This window comes from Nyctereutes procyonoides, unplaced genomic scaffold (genome assembly GCF_905146905.1).
Source record: "Nyctereutes procyonoides isolate TBG_1078 unplaced genomic scaffold, NYPRO_anot_genome, whole genome shotgun sequence".
In the NCBI taxonomy this organism is placed as follows: domain Eukaryota; kingdom Metazoa; phylum Chordata; class Mammalia; order Carnivora; family Canidae; genus Nyctereutes; species Nyctereutes procyonoides.
Genome location: NW_026575020.1, coordinates 57,375,273 through 57,398,152, shown reverse-complemented (window position 1 = coordinate 57,398,152; position 22,880 = coordinate 57,375,273). Strand labels below are relative to the sequence as shown.

At 60.9% G+C, this 22,880-nt stretch overlaps 2 protein-coding genes across 2 annotated transcripts; both read right to left on the bottom strand.

The window, feature by feature from the left end:
• Positions 1 to 522: 522 nt before the first annotated feature.
• CUNH17orf99 (chromosome unknown C17orf99 homolog) lies at positions 523 to 10,256 on the bottom strand. Its single transcript, XM_055313620.1, has 7 exons — positions 10,220 to 10,256; positions 9,794 to 9,826; positions 9,482 to 9,511; positions 3,717 to 4,016; positions 2,281 to 2,550; positions 2,019 to 2,115; positions 523 to 1,066 (listed from the first exon to the last, which is right to left on the bottom strand). The coding sequence occupies exons 1-7, from the start codon at positions 10,254 to 10,256 to the stop codon at positions 1,060 to 1,062; spliced, it is 774 nt and encodes a 257-aa protein (XP_055169595.1). The 3' UTR covers positions 523 to 1,059.
• A 3,360-nt stretch (positions 10,257 to 13,616) lies between these two features.
• Positions 13,617 to 22,342, bottom strand: TMC8 (transmembrane channel like 8). Its single transcript, XM_055328032.1, has 16 exons — positions 22,317 to 22,342; positions 21,458 to 21,662; positions 21,121 to 21,269; positions 20,632 to 20,781; positions 20,238 to 20,320; positions 19,578 to 19,714; positions 19,153 to 19,300; positions 18,642 to 18,812; positions 18,224 to 18,363; positions 16,702 to 16,825; positions 16,331 to 16,428; positions 16,000 to 16,183; positions 15,701 to 15,831; positions 15,452 to 15,610; positions 14,961 to 15,039; positions 13,617 to 14,216 (listed from the first exon to the last, which is right to left on the bottom strand). Exons 2-16 carry the CDS (start codon positions 21,610 to 21,612, stop codon positions 13,989 to 13,991), a joined length of 2,136 nt encoding a protein of 711 aa, XP_055184007.1. The 5' UTR covers positions 21,613 to 21,662; positions 22,317 to 22,342; the 3' UTR covers positions 13,617 to 13,988.
• Positions 22,343 to 22,880: the final 538 nt, after the last annotated feature.

Here is a 22,880-nt window from a genome sequence, read left to right as displayed (position 1 = left end):
GCCGCAGGGCGGCCGAGACCCCCGACCGCGGGCCCGCGCCCTGGCAGGTGGCCTCGCTGCAGCCCCCCTCGCGGCCGCGGCCGCGTCCCCCTGCTCCCAGAGGGGCCGGGGAGGCCTCAGGAAGACAGGCGCGCGCGGAGGGCCCGCCCCTCTGCCCCACCCACACTTTGCCCCGCCGTCCCTCCTCCTCTCCAGGAAGCCCCCCAGAGGCCTGTCTGGGCCTCACCTGCCCAGGACCCAGGCTCATGAGCACCCCCTCTTCTCCCCATTCCATCCCAAACCCCAGCGCACAGCCTGGACACAAGCCCCGACTGGCCTGTCACTCTTGCTTCTCTCTGGCCCAGAGCCTGCAGCAGCATCCAGCGCCCCCCCCCTTCCCAAATCGTCCCCACCGCAGGCCCCAAGTACGGACGACCCAAGACTTCCATGCCCAAGTTGGTGTGGGGACAGAAACAGTTTCCAGGGTGACAGGCAGAGGACAGAGTTTAATCCAATCCTCCCGCAACACGCCCCCAAGTGATTTCAAGCATCTGGCGGCGAAGGCTGAGTGGGGTTAGGCTGGGGGGGTCCGGGTGACTGCAGGGAAAAACTGCAGACACTTTTTTTGCTACTTGCAGGTAAGGATTCAGAAGGGGATGCTGGCCAGGGAGGGCTTGGGTCCTCCCAGGTGAGCTGGACAGTGAGAGATGACTAGCTGGGGCCAGAGGACTAGGCCACCCGGAGATGGGGTGCCACTCCAGGGAGGAAGGGAGCAGCTGCGGGGAGGTGGGTTGGCGCAGCTGGGCCTTATCACAATGTACCCCACTCTCTCCCCAGACTCGCATGGATGATGACAAGCAACTGAGAGTTGAGCCCCCTCCTTCCTGTGGACCTCTCCTTCCGTCACAGCCCACCCCAACCCAAAATCATCAGACTAGCAGCATGTGTGTTGCCGGAAGGACACTAGGCTCCAGGAATCAGAGCTGGCAGGCTTTTCCTTCATTCAAATGGTGGGTCCTTCTGTAGCAGACAAAGACCAGAGCCCTCCTGAGGGGACTTTGCCACGCCTGCCTCTTCTGCTCACAACCTTGATGACAAAGGAGTAAAGATTCCAGGTTAGGCCAACACATCTCTCAACCATCCCCTCCCAAGGCCTCTGGGAATTTTATGGTGCCAAGTGCATCCGTGCCCTGGGCAGCAGAAGGGGTGTGAGGTTTAGTCACCCCACTAAATGAAGGGGGGTGCTGAATCACCAGGAGGGCAAGCGATGGCCCTTGATCACATGTCCAGTGAGAGCCTGGTCTCTGTGTCCCATTTTATAGAAGGGAACACAGAGTCTCAGAGAGGTGACATGGCTCTCGTAGGAGTCTGGAAAGAATAGTCAGGAGGGAGGGACCCTGAGGTGAGATATGGGGAGTACCAAGGACAGACAATGGCCACTGAAAAGTCTGGCCTGGGAGGGAGGAAGGCAATCAAGAGATGGCAGCATTTTGGAGGCCCAGGGAGGTGAGAAGTTCACAGGGCACAGGTCACCGCTGCCAAAGACCAGACAGGTGGAGCATACAGGGGCCAGTGGGGCTTGGGGATGGACTACACAAAGGCCTTGGTCACTTTACAAGTCAGTGAAGTGATAGCCTTGGCGAGGGGATCCCAGGAGGTCCAGACCTATGTGGTTGCCATGGAGAGCAGAAGCCCCTGCTTCACCCTGGTCCCCAGGAGACATCATCCCCACTCCTGGCATCCCTCCTCAGAGCCAGCAGGAAGACAGGTGGACGCCCCACCCAGAGGGCAAGTGACCCCATCACAGGGCTGCTGGGAGTGTGAGTCAGGGTCAGACGAAGTCATGGATGTGCAAGCCCTTGGCAGGCACTTGGCACCCAGTAGGCCCTTACGGAACTTTTGCAGGTTACACACGAGCAGTATGGCCCTTTGTCCGCCCTGGTGGCAGCCCCGTCCTACAGACCCACCGCCCGCTGCCTCCAGCCAGACTCCTGGTGCTCCACACAGACGGGCCTCCACATCCCACACCCAGTTCCTACCTGGTCCACAAGGCTGGGCCCAGCACCCAGGAGGTGACAGCTGCAATGGAGGTGAGGCTGCCAGCCAGCACCAAGACAGGTCCCTGGGGCAGGTGTCCTGTGAGGGAGGGGGGGTGCTTGAGCTGAGCTCCCTTAGGTGGGGCCAGAGGAGGCATGGTAGCTTCCCAAAGCTTCCCTGCTCTTGGCAGCAGCGAGGGGGCCTCTTCCACGGACCTACCCAGAAGTGCCAAGTGCCCGTCTGGAAACCAAGGGGCCCTCTCACCTGGGGGCACCAGCCTGAAGGGGCTGGACTGGACACTGATGTCGTTTTCAGCCTGGCACCGGAGCCAGTTCGATGTCCGGGTAAGTGGGAAGGAGAAGTTGGCAGGCTGCCCATAGGTCGGTCTCTGCTGCCTATGGACGTACCCGTCCTTCCTGACCAGGCTGTAGGTGATGGGTGGGCTGCCCGAGGACACCTGGCAGGAAATCTCTACCCTGGGGCCCGATCCTCTCTCCAGCAAGACGAAGTTAGCCCGTGGCTGGGCCATAGGCTCTGGTAGGGTGGAAGAGGTTAGCACAGGCATGGCTGGGGGACTTTGACACCCTCTCCCAGCAAATCCCCTTGTTACAAAATGCCCCCTGGAGTACTCCCTCCTTCTTGTGTCTGGGCTTCTCCCCTACTTGCAGTGTGTACTACACAAGTTCACGCTGGGTATATTCTGGGTTGTCAGACTTGCCAAATAAAAATACCAGATGCCCAGTTAAATTTGAATTTCAGGTAAATAATGAATAATTTTTTTTAGCCTGACTATGTTCCCCGGGCAAAGCGTATCCGGCAACCCTATTTATATTCTTTCAGCCTTGGCTCTTTTACTGGAACGTTTCCTTCAGATCAAGAACTGTCACTTAGAAGATTCTAGAATTCCCCATGGCCTTCAGCCTAATGCTGTAAATAGCCCTACTGATGAGTAACAACCACCGCCCCTTGTGGCGTATTGACCACCCCCTAGAAGCTTCCACTGAATCCTTCCTACCCTTCTGGGGTTGGTACTATTATTATTTTTGTTTTGCAGATGAAGAAACCAGGCCCACAGAGGTTGAGTGACTTGCTCAGGACCCGTAGCCTGCAAGTGTCGAGACCATAGGGTTCCAAACCCTGGGCTCTCCTTCCAGAGGCTGGCTCCTCTCAGGGGCAGGGCCTGGGGGCAAGGGGGCCAGGGACACACCACTGGCTTGGGCAACACGCCCTAGTCCCCCCTACACACACATACCCCATGCCTTCCACCAGGAAGGACACCTGAATTAAGGTCAGGGTAGAAGTGGGAAGAACATAGGTTTTGGAGCTACACAGAGTGGGGTTTGGAATCAGCCTTTGCCGCTGGCCTGGGGCGTCATTCTTAATCACCAGAAGCGTTATATAGGCCGAACCACAAACCCCACCCTCCAGCTGCTGTGAAGATTCAACTAGATAAAGCACAAGAAAAAGTGCCTATTTTATCAGCGTGAGGCCAGAGCTCCACTGATGGGCCCCGGTCCTCCCTGGTCACTTCTGCCCCAAAGGCCCCTGCAGGGAGATGATGCCCTGAGTCCCAGCCCGGAGATACCCTGTTCTGGGCGCACGCCTCAGGGACCCAGAGTGGCCTTGGAGGTGAGCACCCTGTCCCGTCCCCAACCTCCTGTCTTCTGGCCCAGACCCCCCCCCCCCAGGTGTGCACTCACTGGCCCACAGCTCCCAGTACATCTGCAGCTTGGTGCTGGCGGAGTGCTCGCCCCGGAGGGAGGCTGCCCGGCAGGAGTAGGTGAGAAGTTCTGGCCTGGACTTGAGGGTGATGTTGATGCTGAAGGAGGCCGGGTCTCCGGTCTTGACCACCTTCTTGGCGACCTCAACGCCCTGGCTCCCCCAGAGGGAGTAGGTGATGGGCGGGGGAGCCCGGGGTGAGTGACACGTTATGACAACCCTGCGGCTGCTGGGGAAAACCTCCCGGACTTTGTAGGCAATGAAGGTCTCAGGGGTGACTTCTGGCAGGTGGAAGGGTCCGAGGGGGAGAAGAAGGAAACCAACATTGATCAAGCTCACGCACCTTAAGAAAATGCGGGTTCTACGGTTCAAAAGAGTTAAAAAAAAATATCCCACGACCTGGCAATCCCGCTGCTAGGTATGTACGAAAAGAATTGCAAACGGGGACTCTAAAGGACATGCTCTCCGGGACAGCCGGGAGGTGAAGGCGCCCACGTGGCCATCAGTGGATGAACGGATGGGTAGAACGGGGTCTGGGCACACGATGGGACAGTTGTCACCCACGACAGGGAGCGAAGTTCTGACCCACGGGTGAGCCTCACAGACATCCGTGAGTGAGAGAAGGCAGACACGGAGGGAGCGTACCTTCCATTCCATTCGTGTGAAATGTCCAGAATAGGAAAATCCCAAGACGGGAAGCAGATTGCTGGTTGCCAGGGATTGGGGGACGGGCAGATGGGGGAGTGACTGCTCGTGGGTCGGGGCTTTCCTTTTGGGGTGATGAAAATGTTTGGGAACGAGGTCGGGGGATGGTTGCACAACAGTGTGAATGCACTAAATGCTGCCAAAGCATCACTTTAAAATGGTTAATTTTGTGTTACGTGATGTCCCCTCAATGTTTAAAAAGAAGGAAGGGAGAAAGAAATAACAAGCCAGCCAGCCAGCCAATCCTCCTGGATAAAAGTCGACCTCTGGGATTTAGACTTTTTGCCCCAAATATTTGACGACAAAAAGAAAATGAAGTTAGGACATGAGAAGGAAGCACAGAGAAGTTTGGGACACAGGTCCCAGAGCTGACACTGAAGTCAACTTCTAGATTCAACAAGGTGGTCAACTGTTAAGTAGCGGGGGACGGGCGTTGGTGTCATTCTCGCACCTCACCTTATCCGCGGCCCCAGGTAGGAGCCCTGACATCTACTGTTTGTTGGCTGTCCCTCTCCGGTGTGCACGGAGTGCCTGTCTGCACCTCCAGTTTCAGACGCCTCCTCCTCCTCCTCCGACCGGAGGAGGGAGGGGAACCTGGGAGGCCGGGGAGCTGGCCGGGTCCCCCCTATCCATTCCCCCGCGCCCAAAGGGGTCACCGTCTGGTTGAATGGGACAGTCTGAAGGAGGGTGTAGAGGGTATGACCCTGGTCCACAGGGACGAGCTGAGCCGGAGAGAAAGAGGCCACTTGGGAAAGCAGGATTTCCAGAGAGCGGGGAGGCCCTCGAAGGAGCCAGGACGCTGCCAGCGCCTGGAGGACGCAGGCCCAGACCCACTCTCCAGCTGCACCCCTGCGTCCGGCCATCAGGACAGCCTCTCTGCTTGGAAGTGACTTCTCTGCTTTGCAGGCAGATCCTGGAGTCGATCTGATGCAGAAGACACTTCCAAGAGCTTCCTTGCTACTGGGCCTCTTGCTGCCCATACCGAAATCTTCCAGACGGAGGTGGGGAGGACACAAAGCTGCCTCTGGGGGGTGGGGGGGTATGGGAGGGAGGCTGCAGTGTCAGTGGTGCCCGCTCAAGAGAAGTGTGCAGGGGCAGCGCTTGGGGGGTGGGGGGCGTGTAGAGGAGAGGCTTGACGACATCTAAATGTCTCGTGCCTCGTGCATCACACTTGCCCCGCTGGGCGGGCACACTGGCTCTGGAAACCACGCGGCTGTCAGGAAACTGCTCCCCAGAGCAGAGAACTGGAACTAGATCTGCTTCCTTCAGAGACCTTTCCTAGGAATCCTAAGGTTTCTGACCACTAAGCATATTTCTTTCTAGACCAGTGGTTGTCAGCCAGGGGCAGTTTTGCTTCCAGGGGACCTTTGTGTCTGGAGTCATGTTTGGCTGCCACGGATGGGGGTGGGGGGCTGGGGAGAGGCTCTCCTGGCATCTAGTAGGTGGAGGCCAGGGGTATCGCTAAAGCATCCGACAATGCACAGGACAGTCCCCATAACGGAGAATCGGCCAGTTCCCATGTCGGTAGTGTCGACATGGAGAAACATCTTGACAACCATCAGCAGCCTTCCAGAATCAGATCGCTAGCCCGGCCCCAGGCTGCACAGACACCAGCAAACATTTTCTCATCTGTGCCTCTTTCTCAGCTCTGCATGAGAACACTCATATTTTAGTCCTTTTTTTTTTTTTTTTCCCCAAACAGGCTTTCATGCAAAGTCTGTTGGATTTGAAGTAAGTAACGTATGGAGAGTCCACTGTCGTCTCTGGGGCACCATGGTGCACAGTGCCACCAGGAATGTTGGGGGGTGCAACCCAGGGCCAAAGGGCCAGCTCCTCCCTGCCCAGATGCTCTTGGGGGCCCAAATCTCCCTCCAGAGGGGGATTTGGGGGGTTCAGGGGGTTCAGCATGATGACGATTTTCTTTGCTCCCTTCTTGGAGGGAAATGACTAATAAAAGTTAAAAAGGAAAAGCTGGGCTGCCTTTGTTTGCATTTCCAGGCCCAGTAATAGAAGCTTGATTTACATAAGTTCACAGACCAGAGTCCCTTCTGACTGCACCAGGCTGTGCGGCAGTCACTTTCTATTCTAACCAGACTGGTGCCTTCTTTTGTTCTTTCGGGTGGGGTCCCTGAGTTTATGCATTTAACCCGCCAGTAATGAGAGGCCTGGCATTCAATTAAAAATTCATCAGGTGCAAAAAATAAATTAAAAAAATATTCATCAGGTGCGTCAGAGCATCGGAACGAAGGGATGGCTCGCTCAGTGTGATGCAGAGGCAGGCCCACACTCGGACCAGAAGCTGAGCCACGCTGGGCTGGGCTGAGTGGGTGGCCTCAGAACCTCCTTCTGTGGCTAAGGAAAAAAAAGGAAGCCCCTTGGGGTGTATGAGGGGACCGCAGAGCTGCGGCCCCCAAGGCTCAGAGACCCCTTTGGATCTCCACCCTCCCCTGGTCCAGACTTGTGTCTGCGATAACCGGAGGCTTGGAGATTGGAGTCCCAACCCTAGAGGACCAATTTGTTAGACCCAAGGTGGGATAGGGTGGGGGTGGGAGGGGTCCAGGGATCTGATTTTGAACGAGCAGCCCACGTCTTGAGAGTTGAATCGTGTCTTCCCAAAAAGATAGGTTCAAGCCCTAACCCCCGGGTCCTGGGAATGGGGCTTTATTTGGAGATACGGTGTTTACACGCGCATGCCAGGGATCCATGGTGGATCAGGGTGGATCAGGGTGGATCAGGGTGGCCCTACTAAGAGGACGGCCAGAGACCCACACACGCCAGGGGAGGCCATGTGCCCACGCAGGCAGAGGTTGGAGGGATGCTGTCACCAGCCTTGAACGCCGAGGACCGCCAGGAGCCCCCAGAAGCCAGGAGAGGGGAGGCCTGGGTCGACAGCCCTGCCCACACCTCGTCTCAGACCTCCAGCCTCCAGAACTGGGAGGAAAGAGCTTGTGGTTGTGTTAACCGCCAGGTGTGTGGCAACGGCTTCCTGCAGCCTCAGGAAGTTACTCCGGCGCCCCCACAAGTGGCTCCTATGAAGTCGTCTGGAACCCGGCTGAGAGATCCCACCAGGTTTTAGGAACACCGGGAGGACATCCCTGAAGTTCCTTTGCTCCCTCTCAGGGGAGTACCACCTAGTTTCGAGTCCGTGCTTCACCCAGATACTCTCTCCCTCTGAACAAGAACACGGCCTGTGTTCAAGGCAGCCCCACAGGACCCCCAGGTCCCGGCCGGCCCCACCCCCTAGGAGGCTCCACAGCACCCCCTCCCCCGCGTACCCCACCGCCTCCCCAACCTTCCCGATCCTGGCATCCTCCCACGGAGGCGCTCCCACACGTCACCCACGCCTAGGTAACCAACCCTCCCCGGGGCATGGCCTACCCTAGGCGGTTGTCTCTGGTGGTGGGGGCCCCACAGCCTCCCCAGCACTGGCCCCGGGGGGAGCGGGGGGGGGGTGGACATCCCCTGAGGGTGTTTCCATCCTTCCTCCCTAAACACCAGCCTCGAACCTCGTATCTTCAGATAAAGTCTCCCCTGCTCCCCTGGGCTACAGGCGTTTACTAGTGGAAATGCCCACTAGTCCGTGACGATTCTCGACCCTGGTTCCCACCACCACCCTCACCACCACCCTGGCCACAATCCTTCAGTTCCTTAACGTCCAGTCTCTTGTGCCCAACTGTCTAGCTGCTGCTATTCTATGGTGAGGCTGCGCTGTATCTGGTCAACCTTCGAGTAGTTTAGGTCAAACCCTTGGGATCAGCTTGCCCTGCTCTTTCGTCCCATCCCATCCTCTGCTGTACTGCAGAACAGATCTTGGCCACTCCCGTCCCCCCACCCCCACCCCCGCCCCGGGGGGCTCTGGCTGTCACCACATCCCTTCTCTGCATCCCAAGAACAGCTGAGGGCCCCCTGGGATCCCCTTCGGAGACCCAGGGTCCCCACCCCATCTTTTCTCAACACAGGGGCCTAGAAGGGCAAAGGAGACCAGGCCTTCCATGCAAACCCCGCCCCCTGTGGCCACGCACAGCCGGGGAGCCCTCCGTACTCAACCCTGTTCCCCATCTAGCTCTCCCCTCCCTACTGCTCCCTGCACTCAGGCCACACAGGCCACGTCCAGGCTCATCCTGCTCCAGCATCTCCTTCAATCCCTGCTTGGTGTGTGTCCTTCTCTGTGACAATCGCCCAGTAAATGCTGACCCTCCCCAGCCCCCCTCCCCACCCCCGTGTTCCCTTTCCACTCTTCCCTGCTTGCTTTTCTCTAGGACTTCCTGTGTCCAGCACACTGTAGAAGGAGCTTGTTGTCACCATCCTTTGTCATCGGCACCCCCACCCCCAGCCCCACTGGACTGTAAGTGTAAGGTGGGATCTCTATTTTTTTTTTTTTTTCTGCATCTTGTGGATCCATCTTGAGGCCTAGAACAGTGCCTGGCATCAAAAGGGGGCTCTGAGAGTATCTGCTGAATTGATGAATGCTTTCCCAGCTGGCCTCTCAGGAGTTGAGTTAGCAGGGCTTGCTGGGCTAGAGTCTGAGCAGAAGTCAGGGGCCCAGGGGGCAGGCCAGCCGCGGCCAGGTACTTCCCGAAACTGCTGCAACGCTAATGTCTGCTGCCTCGAGCTGCTCTCTTTTTAGCAGAAACACCAGGACCTGAGTGTTTGTTTTTAAAGCAAATGAGGAAATGGCAATTCTGTTTGTGCCGCATTCAAGTGAGACCCACCCTTCAGTGGAATAGAGACAGATGCCAGTTCCGTGACCTGGGGACCCTGGCGAGGTAATGGGGGAGGCATGTTGGGGAGGGACACCAGCCCTCAGCCTGGTGGACAGCAGGAGGTGACCTTCAGGGTCACAGGGCTAGAAATGGGGGTGGGACCAGGTGTGTCCCCTCCCCCTGGTTCTGTACCATCCCCTGCTGGGCAAGGGGCCCTGCGCCCTCCAGCTGCCTTAGAGTGAGTCAGGCTTCCATTTGTGGGACCTCTGGGGGGGGCCTCGACTTCCTCTGGGAAGCGCCCCCCCCAGGCCACCAGCCCTCACTGGGGTCACACTCACCTGGTAGAGCTTCTGCTCCAGATCCTGCACCTGGGGTAGAAGGGCTGGGAGGTACCTGCCCAGAACATGCAGTCTGCTCTCCCCACCCCCCAGCCCAGCCCAGCCGGAAGCCAGCAGTTTCCTGCCACCTGTCTCCTGGAGGTCGCACACCAGCCTGCTCCCCTCCACGCCCTGCAGGCGGTGAGGCTAATTTCCAGAGTTGCCCAGTTGTCCGCACCAGACACCTGCTCACCATCAGCAGCACCCCCGCGAGCCACGGCACCCCAGGCTGCCCACCAGGCCACCCACCAGCTCCCTGGAGTGTGTACTCACCCACCTCCTGCTCCAGGGAGAAGCTGCAGGTGGCTGGAAGAGGGGATGGTGTGAGGGCAGTAAGCAGAGAGCCCGGGCTGGAGGGGGGGCAGAGACCACCCAGAGAGCCTCCTGCCAAGGCCAGAAGGGACGCCCAGGACCCAACAGACATCTTCACTCCCAGAAGCTCTCTTGAGGTCACTGCGTTTAGTATCATCAGCCGTTTTGTAGATGAGTAAACAGTGGGCCCAGTGCAGTGAACCGATCAGTAAGGGGCTGGTCTGAGACTCAAGCCCACACCTCTCCCTCTGTCCTCGTGCTTCCAGAAGTGTCTGTGCCTCCGGGTCCCTCCCCTGTGCTCATGGGCATCCCTGCATCCTCAGCCTGCTTCCCCAAGGCCCTGGCAATGGTCTCTCCTGCCCCCGACTGATGTCCCCATTGGCTCACCCAGCAGGGCCAAGCAGAGCAGCAGAAGGAGCCTCATGCCTCTTCTGGTATAAGGACCCTCTGCCCAGGCTAGCAAGAGCTCGCTCAGCGGGGCCACCCCACTCTGGGGCCCCTGGGATGCTCCTAGGGTGGGTGCCTGCAGCAGGGAGATAACTGGAGGCCTCAACACCCGTGGCCTCAGGAGCCAGAGCTGGGCCCCCACGCCCCTGGGAGGGATGAGGAAGCCCCTTGGCCTTGGAGCCGAACCAGGGCTAACACTCAGCCACCACCGCTGAGTTGTAGGGTCCTGGGCTCATTTGGTGGCTAGATGTCTATGTCCCAAGCCCTGGTATATGTATGTTACCTGGCAAGGGGGTATTAAGATTGCTAATCTTCTGACCTTGAGATAACATCAGTATCCTGGATTATGAGGATGGGGCTGTTATCAGGAAGACCCTTTCCAATGCCACCCCCCCGGGGGGGTGGAGTCTGACACATGGGCAGGAGAACTGGTGGGCCGGACATGTTAGAGAAGCAGGCCGGAGAGGCCACCGCTGCCCATCTCACACTGGCTCATTAGTGACCACCTATTGGGCACCTGCTAGGTGGGCTGGGCTGACACCGGGCTCAGCCCCCAAATTAAAGTTCAGACGGATGAGGCCGCTGGTCCAGGAGCATGATACAGTGTGGCAGCTCAGACTATGGAGGGGCCCTTCCTCATGCCCAGGGATGGTGGTCATTCCCTGGGATCTGGACCCAATGCCAGCTAGACCAGGAGGCCAAACGACATCTCATAGGGTGGCATGACCTTTTCAGCAGCCTGCAGCAGAGCTCACTGGATCTGGGGAGCAGGGTGGGGTGAGCCAGGAAACCCCAGGTGGACCCCTCAGGGCTGGGGACTCAGGGCAGCCTGGAGCAGGGGAGGGGTGGGCCAGGACACAGCCAGTACCAAAACAGACCCTGGCACCTCCCTGCCCCAGGCTGCTGTGCTCCTTCCAAGCCAAGCCTGGAGCTGCTGGACAGGTTCATTTAGTTTGTGCAGGAAACACCCATTTGGCTGCCTTCCCTTCCATTTGCTTTTTTTTTTTTTTAAAGATTTTATTTATTTATTCATGAGAGAGAGAGAGAGGCAGAGACACAGGCAGAGGGAGAAGCAGGCTCCATGCAGGGAGCCTGATGTGGGACTCGATCCCGGGACTCCAGGATCACACTTTGGGCCAAAGGCAGGTGCTAAACCGCTGAGCCACCCAGGGATCCCCTCTCTCTCTTTTGTAACCAAATTTCCCTCCAAAAAGTCTATCCTCACTCTGCTGAGGTGGTTGGGGTAAGGACTTAAAGGAATTGATGGTTGAAGAGAGACAGAGGGATCCTCTAGGCCGCTGCCAGTCTGTCTCCCAAAACTTGTGTTTTTTCCTCCATGTTCTGCTCACGGGATGGGGTTTGAGCTCAGGCAGCTCACGAGAAGCCTCCTCCTTCCGTTGGTGAATTTGGGGAGCAGGTCAGAGGAGAGTGTGGTGGGCGGACTCGAGAGACATTTCCCCTCGACTTTGGTGGGTTAGGGCATGTTTCCTGCCCCAGCCGGGAGCCCTCGCCAGCGGCCACCCATGTGCCATCAGACTGGAGGTGTTTGCAGAGGAGGCTGGTTCTCTGGGCTGTGCTGTCCCTTCTCTCCGGGGCCTGCATGTAGGCCAGGACTCATTAGGACCCAGGTCACCTCGATTGTGTGGAGCCGGGGCTACAATAATAAGCCTCAGTAACTCAAGGCACACATCAGGATGCTTGATAAGTCATAGCTCATTTTTTTTTATTTATGATAGTCACAGACAGAGAGAGAGAGAGAGAGATGCAGAGACACAAGCAGAGGGAGAAGCAGGCTCCATGCACCAGGAGCCCCACGTGGGATTCGATCCCGGGTCTCCAGGATCGTGCCCTGGGCCAAAGGCAGGCGCCAAACCGCTGCGCCACCCAGGGATCCCAGTCATAGCTCATTTAATTCTCACAGCCACTCAGAGGACGGTGGTCTCAGCCCCATGTTTCAGCCGAGCAAACAGGCCCAGTTTGATTTCCCCAGGTCTCCCCACGCTTGTCTTCTCGCTGGTGTTGCACTTGGCTGGGTCTCAGTGAACATCTGCTGAAGGCATGAGAAAGTGATGAGACAAGGACCCCGGTGTTCCAGCCTCCTAGCACTTGGGCACCAGCAGCATCACCCTGGGGACTCATCACAAGACAGCGCTGGGCCTTATCCTTAGAGTTTCTGTTTCTGTTTCCTGGAGCCTGAGAATCTGCATTTCCACCACCACCCTCGGGGGTGGGGGGCAGCCGCAGCTACTGCTGCAGGTCGGGGCCACGCTCTGGCCCTAAGCTGCTTGTTCACAACATGTGTCACTTTCACCTGGGACAGGCCGGTGGCCCTCTGCCCGTGGAGCACACAGCGCTGTGTGTTTCCCCCCCCCCGGAACAAGGCTCTGCACTTGTTGACAGACTGATGGGTCATGTGACACTGAGAGAACAGTAACAGGAGGAGCCGAACCAGCCAAGCCTTCAGAGCCCACATGAAGGCCTGGGCCTGAGGGCACCAGGCCAGAGCTGCGCCCAGGCTGGACATCCTGCCAGGTGCCGGGCCCCTGGTGGAAGTAGAGGCTTGCCAAGCATGTCGTGGGCTTTCTCCTGATCCTCCCTCCTGACAGTTGTTCTTTTTTTTTTTTTTTTAAGAATTTATTTATTTCAAAAAAAGAGAGAGAGAGAGAGAGAGAGCATGAGCAGGGGGAGGGGCAGAGGGAGAGGGAGGAGCAGACTCTCTGCTGAGCAGGGAGCCCGGATGAGGAGCTTCATCCCAGGACCCCGAGCCAAAGGCAGATGCTTCACGGACGGAGCCACCCGGGCGCCCCCCAACAGCTCTTTAGGCCAGCATCCTCAACCCTGGCTGCTGGAGAGTCACCTGGCAGCTTTAGAAAAAGTCCCAGTGCCTGGCTGCTGGCTGCACCTGGGCCGACCACATCAGCAGCCCCGGCACAGGGCCAGTCCCCTAAGGCTGAGAGCCACGGACTGCGGAGAGGCAGGGGCAGTGGGAGACCCCGGGCTGCATCCCTGCCCTGCCTCCCGTGTGTCTCACGGCACAGGTCTGTACACGCCTAGCACCCTCCTCTTCTTCACCACTCTTAAGCCACAGCTACGGGTAGGGGAGGCAGTGAGAAGGGGCACAGAGGGGGGTTAGCAACAGGACTGCAGAAGGTGTGGCCGAGGGGCCCCTGTTCCGGGGTCCTGAAGAGGCCTACTTTGTTGATGTGGGGTCCTGGGTTAGAACGGACTATGAGGAACCCTGCCAGGGAGAGGCTGGCCATGGACTGTTCCTCAGACTCCAGTAGGCCCTGGAACCCCCCCCCCCGCGCTCCCCTCCCCACCCCATCAGGGTCAGGAATGCACGGTGCTGGTGCAGGTGTGGCTCCGGAGCTGGGGCTGTGGGGGCCCAGGTGCACCCAGAACCAGCACGCCCTTGGTGCGGCCAGGTCTTGCCCCAGTGGGAGCACTTCTGAGCACCCCCATGGACGTGTATTTATAAACTGCATTCCTGGGTTACTGCCCTAAGGTACTATGTGCCTTACAAAACATTCACCAAAAATAGTCTATAGGACTGAGGTAAAAACACAGACACAACTTCCCGTGTTTTCTTCCTGCTGCCCCTGGGCTCTGCCTCCAGCACCAGGGCGCAGGGGCTGGGGCCCAGGGGCACTCTGGTTGTGGGGACGTAGGTCAGGCCCTGGGGAGGCTCTGGCGGAGGCAGGAGTGGGCGCTACAGCTCCGCGCCGCTGGAGAAGCGGAATCTAGAGACGGAGTCCTGGAGGCAAGGTCCCGGCCTGGGGGCCCTGGGGCCTGGGGAGCCCGGGCACGGAAACCCCGGGCAGAAGGACCGCGGGCGCGAAGCTCGGGAGTGGGGGGACTCGGGCCCCACAGGGACGCCGGAGCCCTCGGGCAGCAGCCGCGACAGGTCCTCCACCAGGTGCCACTTCTCCTGGACTTGCTGTGGGGGAGGGGGTGGGGACAAGCGGCGGTTAGGAACGACGCCCCGCCCGCCCCAACCGCGCCCCCAGCGGAGACCACGCCCCTGCCCCAAAGCCCCGCCCCAGAAGAGGCCCCGCCCCGACCGACCAGAGACCACGCCCCCTCCAGGTCCCGCCCCGTGAAGTCAGAGACCACGCCCCTCCGCGAGAGTCCCGCCCCGCCCGACCTGAGACCACGCCCCCTCCAGGGGTCCCGCCCTAGCGGTCAGAAACCACGCCCCTCGGCCAAAAGAGTCCCGCCCCCAGAGGAGGCCACGCCCCCTCCAGGGTCCCGCCTCAGCTAAGCCAGAGACCACGGCCCTCCACCAAGAGCCCCGCCCCCAGAAGAGGCCACGCCCTTCCGGGTCCCGCTCCGCCCAACCTGAGACCACGCCCCTCCAGGGTTCCCGCCCCAGCCAAGCCAGAGACCACGCCCCCCGCCAAATAGCCACGCCCCCAAAAGAGGCCACGCCCCCCGTCGGGTCCCTCCCCGCCTGACCTGAGACCTCGCCCCACTAGGGCGCTGCTCACGCCGCCACCTAGAGCCGGAGTTCAAAGGTCAGCTCTGCTGCTAGTGGATGCGGGTGATGATACTGCCGGAGCATCCTATCAGACCCGTGTCCCCAAGCCAAAGGCCATATTCCTGGGCCATATTCCTGTCATGGGGCTCCCGGCCACACTCCAGGGCCACGTCTGGCCCCTCCCCAAGCCCAGCGGACACTCACCCACACCAGCTGCTTTCGGAGCCCCCGGATGGCCCTGGCATTGGCCTGGGACTGGGAGACGCAAATGGTCAGGACAAGGCTTTGGACAGACAGGGATCCGAGGTCAGTCATCCCTGGATGGAAGGTGTCTCCCCTACTTTCTCTCCCCACCTCGGTGTCTTAAAAATGCCTCCCGGGGTTCTTTTCTCTGCAGACCCCTTTACCTCCCTCTCCTTCCTCCCGCAGAGCCCTGCTGCTCTACAGGGCAGGGTTTCAGCGGGTCTGCAGGAGGCACTGGGCTTCCCCTGTGGTCACACAGGTGCCTGCTTTACAGGTGACATACCAGGGCTCCCTGCCTTTGTGCCCATGCTCCGTCCTCTGGGACCCTGCCTCCCTGGCTCTGCTTGTCTGGCTCCCAGAGCCCAGGAGAGTGCCTGGGGTGGGGGGGCCATGGAAGGAAGGACCCCCTCCCCGGGGTGCCCTCCCATGGCCCCTGCTGCCATGAGAAGCACCTGAGCAGGACGAGAAGGGGGAAGCTGAAGGCGTGGGAGCCGATGTAGTGGAGGATGCGCTGGCCAGAGGGCGGGAGCCGGAGGGCCACCAGCTCTGGGACCACCTGCCAGGGGGCCGAGTAGTTGGAGAAAAGACCACAGTCCCAGGAGGAGTGGATGCTGGGGAGAGACAGCCAGGGAAGGGCTGGCGTCAGGGCCCCAGGTGACAGCTGCCTGCCCCCCGGCCGCCAGCGCCTCTGCGGCCCTCACCTGCTGACCACGTAGCCCAGGGGCATAACGGCCAGGAGCAGGCCCAGGATGAGCACCAGCTGGAAGAAGAAGGTGGAGCTGGAGGCGCGGAATCGCCGAGGAGATGCCTTGGAGTTCCTCATGAGGGTGTACTGCGGGCAAGTAGTAGCACACGGGGGTCGTGAGCCAGTCCCCAGGTGCCGGGGAGCCTGAGGCCCAGGGAGGTGACGCTGAGGGGGCGGGCAGAAGCAGGACGGGATCGTGGGCCCCAGGCCCCCCCACCTGCACCCCCTGCACCCTCCCAGCCCGGGAGGCCTCACCTTCTTGATGTAGAAGGTGAGGAAGATAAAGATGCTGTTGAGCAGAGGCAGCAGGGGACAGTAGAAGAGGCCCATCCAGGTGACCGTCTGCCCCGCCACGATGTCCAGGACATTCTTGGGCACCAGGAATTCTTCTCGGTCCAGCCACGTCCAGAACCTGCCCTTGAACCGCTCCACCAGCAGCCTGGGGGAGGGGAGTGTCCAGGTACCCCCATCAGTCATGACCACGTCGTTCACACGGAGACAGGTGTGCCGAGCTGCCCGCCCTTGGCTGTGGCCAGCGGCCACCCCCGGACAGGCCCCATTCTCCTGCGATGTCCCCTTGCCTCACCTCCTAGGCAGGCTGACGCAGAAGGCAAAGGCCACGGTGAGGAGGAAGTTGAAGATGCTCAGCTTGTATAGCTCTTCCCCGACCGCGTTTTCCCAGCACTGGAGCAGAGGGGGACTGGTCACCCCCGGTCCCCGGCTGCCCCTCCCCCCCCTCCCCCCACTGGGGGCCTCTAGGGTCTAGGAGCCTTGCCCGGAGTCCCATCTGATTGCTAAGTTAGCACCTGGGCCTCCAGCGTAAGATCTGAGCAGGGAAACGCCCCTGCCAGTGCACAGTGAGCCGGGAATGGTGCCCCCTGGTGGTGTGCGGCCCTCCAGCAAAGGTGAGACTGGAGAGGGACAGGAGGGACAGGCTTTGATGGAGCCACCAGTCACCTCGTAATCACAGGCGTTGTAGCCGTAGGCCGCACAGCTCGTCTTGTTTCTGCCGATACACAGCACGGTCTGGCCCAGAGAGAAGGAGAATATTCCCAGGCTGGCCAGCTTCAGGACAACGCACCTGGGGCGGGGTGAGGGCGGGGAGTGGGGCCGTGTCAGGGGGAGGGGCTCAGGTGCCACGCTCGGGCCACCCGGGTTACAGGGGTGGCTGGTCTCTGAGATGGTGTCTCTTCTGGGTCCAGCCCCCTCTAAATCCAGAGCCCAGTCTCCTTCCAACCTGCTCCGTCCCCGGCAATGTTTCCCAAAGCGTGTTCCCTAGAGTCTTGGTCTCTAGATGATTCCTGAGAGAAGGGTTCTATTTTTAAATCAGTTTGGGGAACACTGTGGGGCCCAGCTGCCCTCTCAGCCCCCCACTGCCCACCACACTCAGTTTGGCTGTTTGCAGGCGTATATGGGCCTTCCATTGTCTCACAGCAGGGTTGGTCTTCCTCCTGCCTGTCGATCCCCTAGCCGTCTTACACCGTCTCATACGTCCCGATCCCATGCATCCCCCTCCTGCATAATGCGGCACCAGATCGCAGAGGTAGGATGGTGTACCCCCAAACCAGCACACGCACATTGTGCCCAAGCATGGACTTTTAGCGTTGACAGGCACAGAAGTCTCCTGCTGTTGAGGGAGGCTGGGAGGCAGGGTGAGTAGGGGCTGATTTTTTTTTTTTTTGTTAATTAATCCTTCATCCTTTTGAGCATTTTGAACTTTCTACCATGTGCATGTGCTACTACTTATTCCAAATATAAGGTTTCAGACCACAGTCAACCTTGGAGGAAAGCTGAATGGGCTGCATCGGCACCGGGGGAAGCAGAAGGGAAAGCAGACAGAGCTAAGTGGGGGGGCGGGGGGCTGTGGTGACGGGACAGGTGGCAGACAGAAAAGTGGAGCTGGAGCTCATGGTAGGGGGCTGCTGCTCAAGAGGGGCTTCAGGTCCAAGGCAGGATCCTGGTCCTGAGAGGGGGCACAGAGCAGAGCATGGGGGTGGAGGAGGGCTTGCCCGTGAACCTGCACCCAGCAGGGCATGGTGAGCTTGCTGTCTGCGGAGGCACTTGACCTCTGCGAGCCTCAGTTTCTTCATCTGTCAAATGGGGCTGAGGAAGGTCCCCACTCTTGCAGGTCACGTGAAGGTTGTCAAGGTAAGGGGGGTAAACCCGGGGCGTGTGAGAGCTGTGTGCATCCCGTGTGTGTGGAGCTGGCTCCCAGGCCCTTCTGGCTGTTTTGTCCCTGGCCCCTCTGAATGGCTGGTGCATGGTACAGGCTGCTGGCTTGCTTTGGACAGAAGGGACTGGAAAACCTTAGAGGGAGGTTCCCGAGACTGTGTTGTCTGGAAGTTCCTGCATGCTCAGGCCCTCTGGTGCCAGGCGGTCAGATGGCCAGCAGGACACAGCACCCTCATGTGCCCCCGGGCCTTCTGAACCTGACCCTGCCCACGGGGGCCCACCTGTCACCCCCAGGGGCGGCACTCACCAGAGGAGGGCAAGGTTGATCTCAGTGTTGGGGGGGTAGTTCTCCAGCTGGATGAGGAAAACAAATAGCAGGGGCCCCAGAAAGTTGACCAGGGCGATGACCCCAGGGGGCAGGTATTGCAGCAGCACAAACAGTGAGTCCTGCAGGAAAGAGCAGGTAGGGGGTGCCCATGGACTGGGGGGCCCCAGCAGTTCCCCCACACCCTACAGCCCCCTCAAGTGCCACTCTGGTGCAGGCCTGGCCTCCGGAAGCCCTCGGACTATTCCGGGTGGCAGCTCGGCTCTCGGGTACCACGGGCAGAGGCGGTGTCAACCTCCCTGTGCGTCTCGGCTTGCTCATCTACCAGGTGGGACCGTCCCGTCTCCTCCCACCAAAGCTGTGGGCAGGACCGAATGGGTGCACGTCAGTCGCCTGGCACCTCTTTGTTGTCCTGCGAGTACTTGGTGGCCCAGAAGATCACGCTGATGGCCCCAACCACCAGGAGCCCGATGAGGACGTTGACTCGCAGGTAGGTAAGCAGGTGGCAGATCCTCTGGGTCCGGGTCTGCTGCTGCACCTGCAGGAACCGACGCCCTTCCTCCAGCTCCACCTGTCGTGGGGGCGGGGACACAGACCGTCAGGCCCCCCGCGGGCAGGGCGCTGCGTGGAGGGAGAGAGTGCCCATCGGGTCCAGGTCAGCGATCGTGGGGGGATCCAGGCAGGGCTGGCGAGTCGCTGGAGCAGGGGCGGCGAGGGATGGAGGTGGCTTTCATGTGGACCACCCTCCCTGCCCTGTGTGCGTGTGCTCACGCCCGAGCACTGGCAGAGCCACCCCTTTGGCTAGAACACCCCGTGCACGTGCCTGTGCACACACTCCCAGACCACCCCCGCTCCCGTACTTAGTCACGCACGCTCACGCATTTGTCCACGCACCAGACACCCGCACACACCTTGAACTCGTTGCTGATCTCATGCTTCTTGATGGTGGCTGCTTCCTGCCCCCGGATACAGAAGTCCCAGGAGGAGAACACTTGGACGCTGACGGGCGACCTGTAGTCCTGGCCCAGAAACAGCCTCTGTGGCAGCCCCTTCACCATCCTGGAGGGAGCAGGAGGCCAGGGCCCATGGGGGAGGGGCTCCGCCCTGGCTCAGGTCTGGGGTGGGAAGCCCCTGACAGCCCGGGGTGCGGGCTTGTGGTGGGGGTGGGGAGGTAGGGGCGGTGCCTCCGGCTCCGCAGCTGGGGACACACTGTTCGGGCCCTGGAACCATGGATGAGCCTTACTGAACAGGAGCCGGGGCCCTCCTGCTACCTTGGGGTGCCACACCAAAGGGGGGGTGGTCAGGGAGAGAGGGCGAGGCAGGACTCTGCTCTCACCGCCGAAGAGTCCCACAGAAGCAGAGGAGGAGGCAGGCCAGGGGGCTCAGGAGGTAGGCCAGGCGGATGCTGTAGGCCGAGCTGCTCTCTGGACCCGCTCGGTAGGCGCCGTAGAAGAGGTAAGTGTTGTTGAAGGCCTAGGGATGTGGATGGTGACAACGGGGTCATGCAGGCCCTGTGCTAAGTGCTCCCCGTGTCTTAAGTCTCTAATTCTCATAGTAACTCATCCCGGGGGAGCGAGAGCAGCCACACGTCACAGTCACAGGGCCATTGGGCAACTTGCCCAAGACCACACCGCTCTGGGGAAGAGGCAGGGTGGGATACAGGAGCTTGGGAACCACTCAGTGGCTTCCAGGGATGAGGGTGGGGGGGTGTCTGTCCCACAGATGTGGACCCCTTCTTCCTCTGTCCTTTGCACCCCGACCCCAGCTGGGTGCTGGGGGCCATGGACATGTGTCCCTGGATCTGGGCCGTGCATACTGGCCGCAGCCTCTCTCTGAGCCCACCACTGTCCCCGCCAGCCTGTTTGTGTAAAACCGTTCCCCTAGATGCCAAAATGTCTTCGGAGGGACGGGGATCCTCTTAGACCTTGGTCCCCTGGGGCCAGCTGTCCAGGTCCCCCCGCCTCCCTGGTCCACAGCCAAGACAGAGCTCACTTACCCTGCCGGTTAAGACATTCCAGAGTTGATTGTGGAACCTGGGAACACCAGTCTGGGACTGGAGGCCATCAGAGCACTGGAGGGCTGCAAGGGGGAGAGGGGACCAGCAGGGAGGGGTCCCCAAGGCATAGGTGAGGCCCTGTGCCCACCTCCTCCATAGCCCCCCATCCTGGGGAGGCCCGAGCAGGGCCCTGAGGAGGTGTCAGGAGGCATGCCACGCATGAGGCGCGGTCAGGGAGCGTCCCGGGGCTGGACTCAGGCAGGAGGGAGCCCAGGATCGGGACGCAGAGGGTCAGGGCTGTCCCAACACTCTGAGCCCTGCACCAGCCCCCCAGGGTCCTCAGGGTGCAGGTGGGCGCTCGGGCCCTTATTCCCTCGGCGGGCGGGGCACTCACTGAAGTTGAGGGCCGGGCCTGGGTCACCGGGGCGGAGCCAGACCAGGGGCAGCAGGACGAAGCTGGCGGTCAGCAGCAGGGTCAGCAGGTTGAGCAGCAGCAGGAAGCGGAGAAAGGTGAAGTAGGACTGGATTCCGGTGCCAAAGAGGCCTGCGAGGGGAGCCGCGCCGGGCCAGGGGCCCAGCTGGGAATCCGAGGGCCCATCAACCCCGCGGGGTGCGGGCCACCCGCCTCCCGGACCTCCGACCTCCAGGCTCCCCCGCGGTGCCTGTGATGGCCACCAGGGGCTGCTGTCACCCACGCTCGGGGCAGGAGGGGTGTGCAAGGAAGGAGGGCGACGTTTGCTGGGGGTGGGGTGGGGGGGCAGGGGGGTTGGTGGGGGTAGGGAGGGCGAAGGCAAGCGGGATGGTGGTCTCCTCGGGTTGCTAAACTGGACACTGAGACTCCAGGGAGGGGTGGTGGGAGGTGGGGTGCGGGTGGGGGTCCTACCTCCGATCTCGTAGAGGGCCCCTTCCCAGAGCCCGAAGCCCTGGGCCAGCCGCCGCGCTGCCTCCCCGAGGCGCCGCCCCACTGCCCGCCGCCGGTGCTGCCATCGCTGCCAGCAGGAGGTCTTGGCGCCCTCGGGCTCCCGCAGCTGCCTGGGATGGGGGGGGCGTCCCTGAGCCACCCGCACTGCACCCCCCCCTCTCCGGGCCAGGCAGAGCAGTGCCAGGGGCCAGAGGAGTCCTGCCCCTGCTGTGACTTCCCCCCATCCAACAGGTGCATCCTCTGGGTGCTCCACCCCCCGCCACCCCCTGGCCTGACCTGTCAGCCCCACGGCACCCACCGGATGAAGCGCTTGTCCACCATGGCATAGGGCAGCTCCCGCACCAGCGCCTGGGAGGACTGCAGCCGCGCCACCTCCTGCTCCCACAGTTCCTCCACTCCGGCTTCTGGCTCCTGGGAGGCCTGGCCGGACTCCACTGACCACTGCCTCAGCATCTCTGCGGTGGCCGGGAGGTTGGGGGCGCTGGCTGGCAATCCCCTGCCTCCTGGAAGGGACATGGGGTGCCTGCTGGGCGAGCGTCAAGCTCTTGGCCTTGGTACGGCCAGAGATGAAGAGAGAATTCAGCTGGGGCGGATCCCGCTGGGGCGGATCCCGGCTCAATCCCTGTCCGCAGCTCAGAGCAACACACTGCCAGAGGCCTCAGTTTCCCTGTTTGTCAATGGGGAGAAAGGTCTAAAGAGCACGGAAAGATGGCCCGTCCCAGCAAAGCCAAGGCCAGGCGTAGCCACAGAGGACTGAGCTGGGTCCCAAGGCCTGCGGTACCCGTCCCCCCTGCCCGGGGGGCCACGGGCCTTCTGGGTCATCCCTTGGCAAGACAAATCCGGCTCTGCTCCCCCCGCTAATTCTTCCACTGGGGCCCTGCCCTACACCCTGACAGTTCCTAGGATCCAGTATCCCGTGGCACCCCGGATTTGGACGTGATAGGACCCCCTTCATCCCCTACCTGTGGTCCAGCCCCCAGGACTGGGTCTGCCCCGCCCCCCAGGGACCCGATGAGGGGGCGTGGCTACAGCCCCAGACTCGGGAAGGGGACCCTGGTGGCAGCTATAACCCCTACCCCCAGCAGCCCCACACTGCAGGGCTCTCCCTTTCACCTCCTCACTCTCTGCCTCCTCCCCCCACTCTGCACCCTGCTCACCTGGGGACAAGGGATCCGGTCCCCAAGGAGCTGCTTGTTGGACCCACTCCCGGGCCAGGCCTGGCGAGACCGTGAGGGAGCCTGGGACGGGGGGAGGGGGATGGTTGTTGGGGTGTCACATGACAGGAACCCCAGCTCTCCCGCCTTCTCCTCCCCCTCCACTTCGGGCTCCCACCTCGACAGTTTCCTCTGCTTTCACTGGGGCCGCCACTTCCTGCGGCGCTGGGCGACCAGGCAGGTGGAGGGTGTGTGGGGGGGTGGCCTCTGGACCCCGTGGGGTTGGGGTCCCCAGGGCGGGGGTCGCCCCCATCTCCCCCTCCCCCCACTTCTGCATGCTTGTCCCCACCGGATCTCTCTAGGCCTGGGAAGCCCCAGCTGGGGCGGGGGCCTGGCTGCTTATCTGCGGGTGGCAGGCTGTCCTGGGGAGAGCAGGATGGTGACAGAATGGGTGGGTCCCATCGCTCGGGGCCCCTGGTTCCAGAAGCCCTTGGCCTTAATCCTCAACTTCCCTCCTGGGTCACTGGCTCTTGGACAAGGCGCGGACTTAGAGCCTGGAGGATGGCA

Bases quoted from the DNA above. Each gene is read 5' to 3' on its own strand.
- CUNH17orf99 (XM_055313620.1), bottom strand. From the start codon at position 10,256: ATGAGGCTCCTTCTGCTGCTCTGCTTGGCCCTGCTGG. The intron at 9,827-10,219 runs GTGAGCCAATGG...CCCCTCTTCCAG, and splicing joins GCTCTGCTTGGCCCTGCTGG to CCACCTGCAGCTTCTCCCTG. The intron at 4,017-9,481 runs GTGAGTGTGACC...TCCACCTGCCAG, and splicing joins TGGAGCAGAAGCTCTACCAG to AAGTCACCCCTGAGACCTTC.
- TMC8 (XM_055328032.1), bottom strand. From the start codon at position 21,612: ATGCTGAGGCAGTGGTCAGTGGAGTCCGGCCAGGCCTCCCAGGAGCCA. The intron at 21,270-21,457 runs GTGGGTGCCGTG...CCCCCATCCCAG, and splicing joins GTGGACAAGCGCTTCATCCG to GCAGCTGCGGGAGCCCGAGG. The intron at 15,040-15,451 runs GTGCTTCTCATG...GTCTGTCCAAAG, and splicing joins CCCCTTCTCGTCCTGCTCAG to CCTTGTCCTGACCATTTGCG.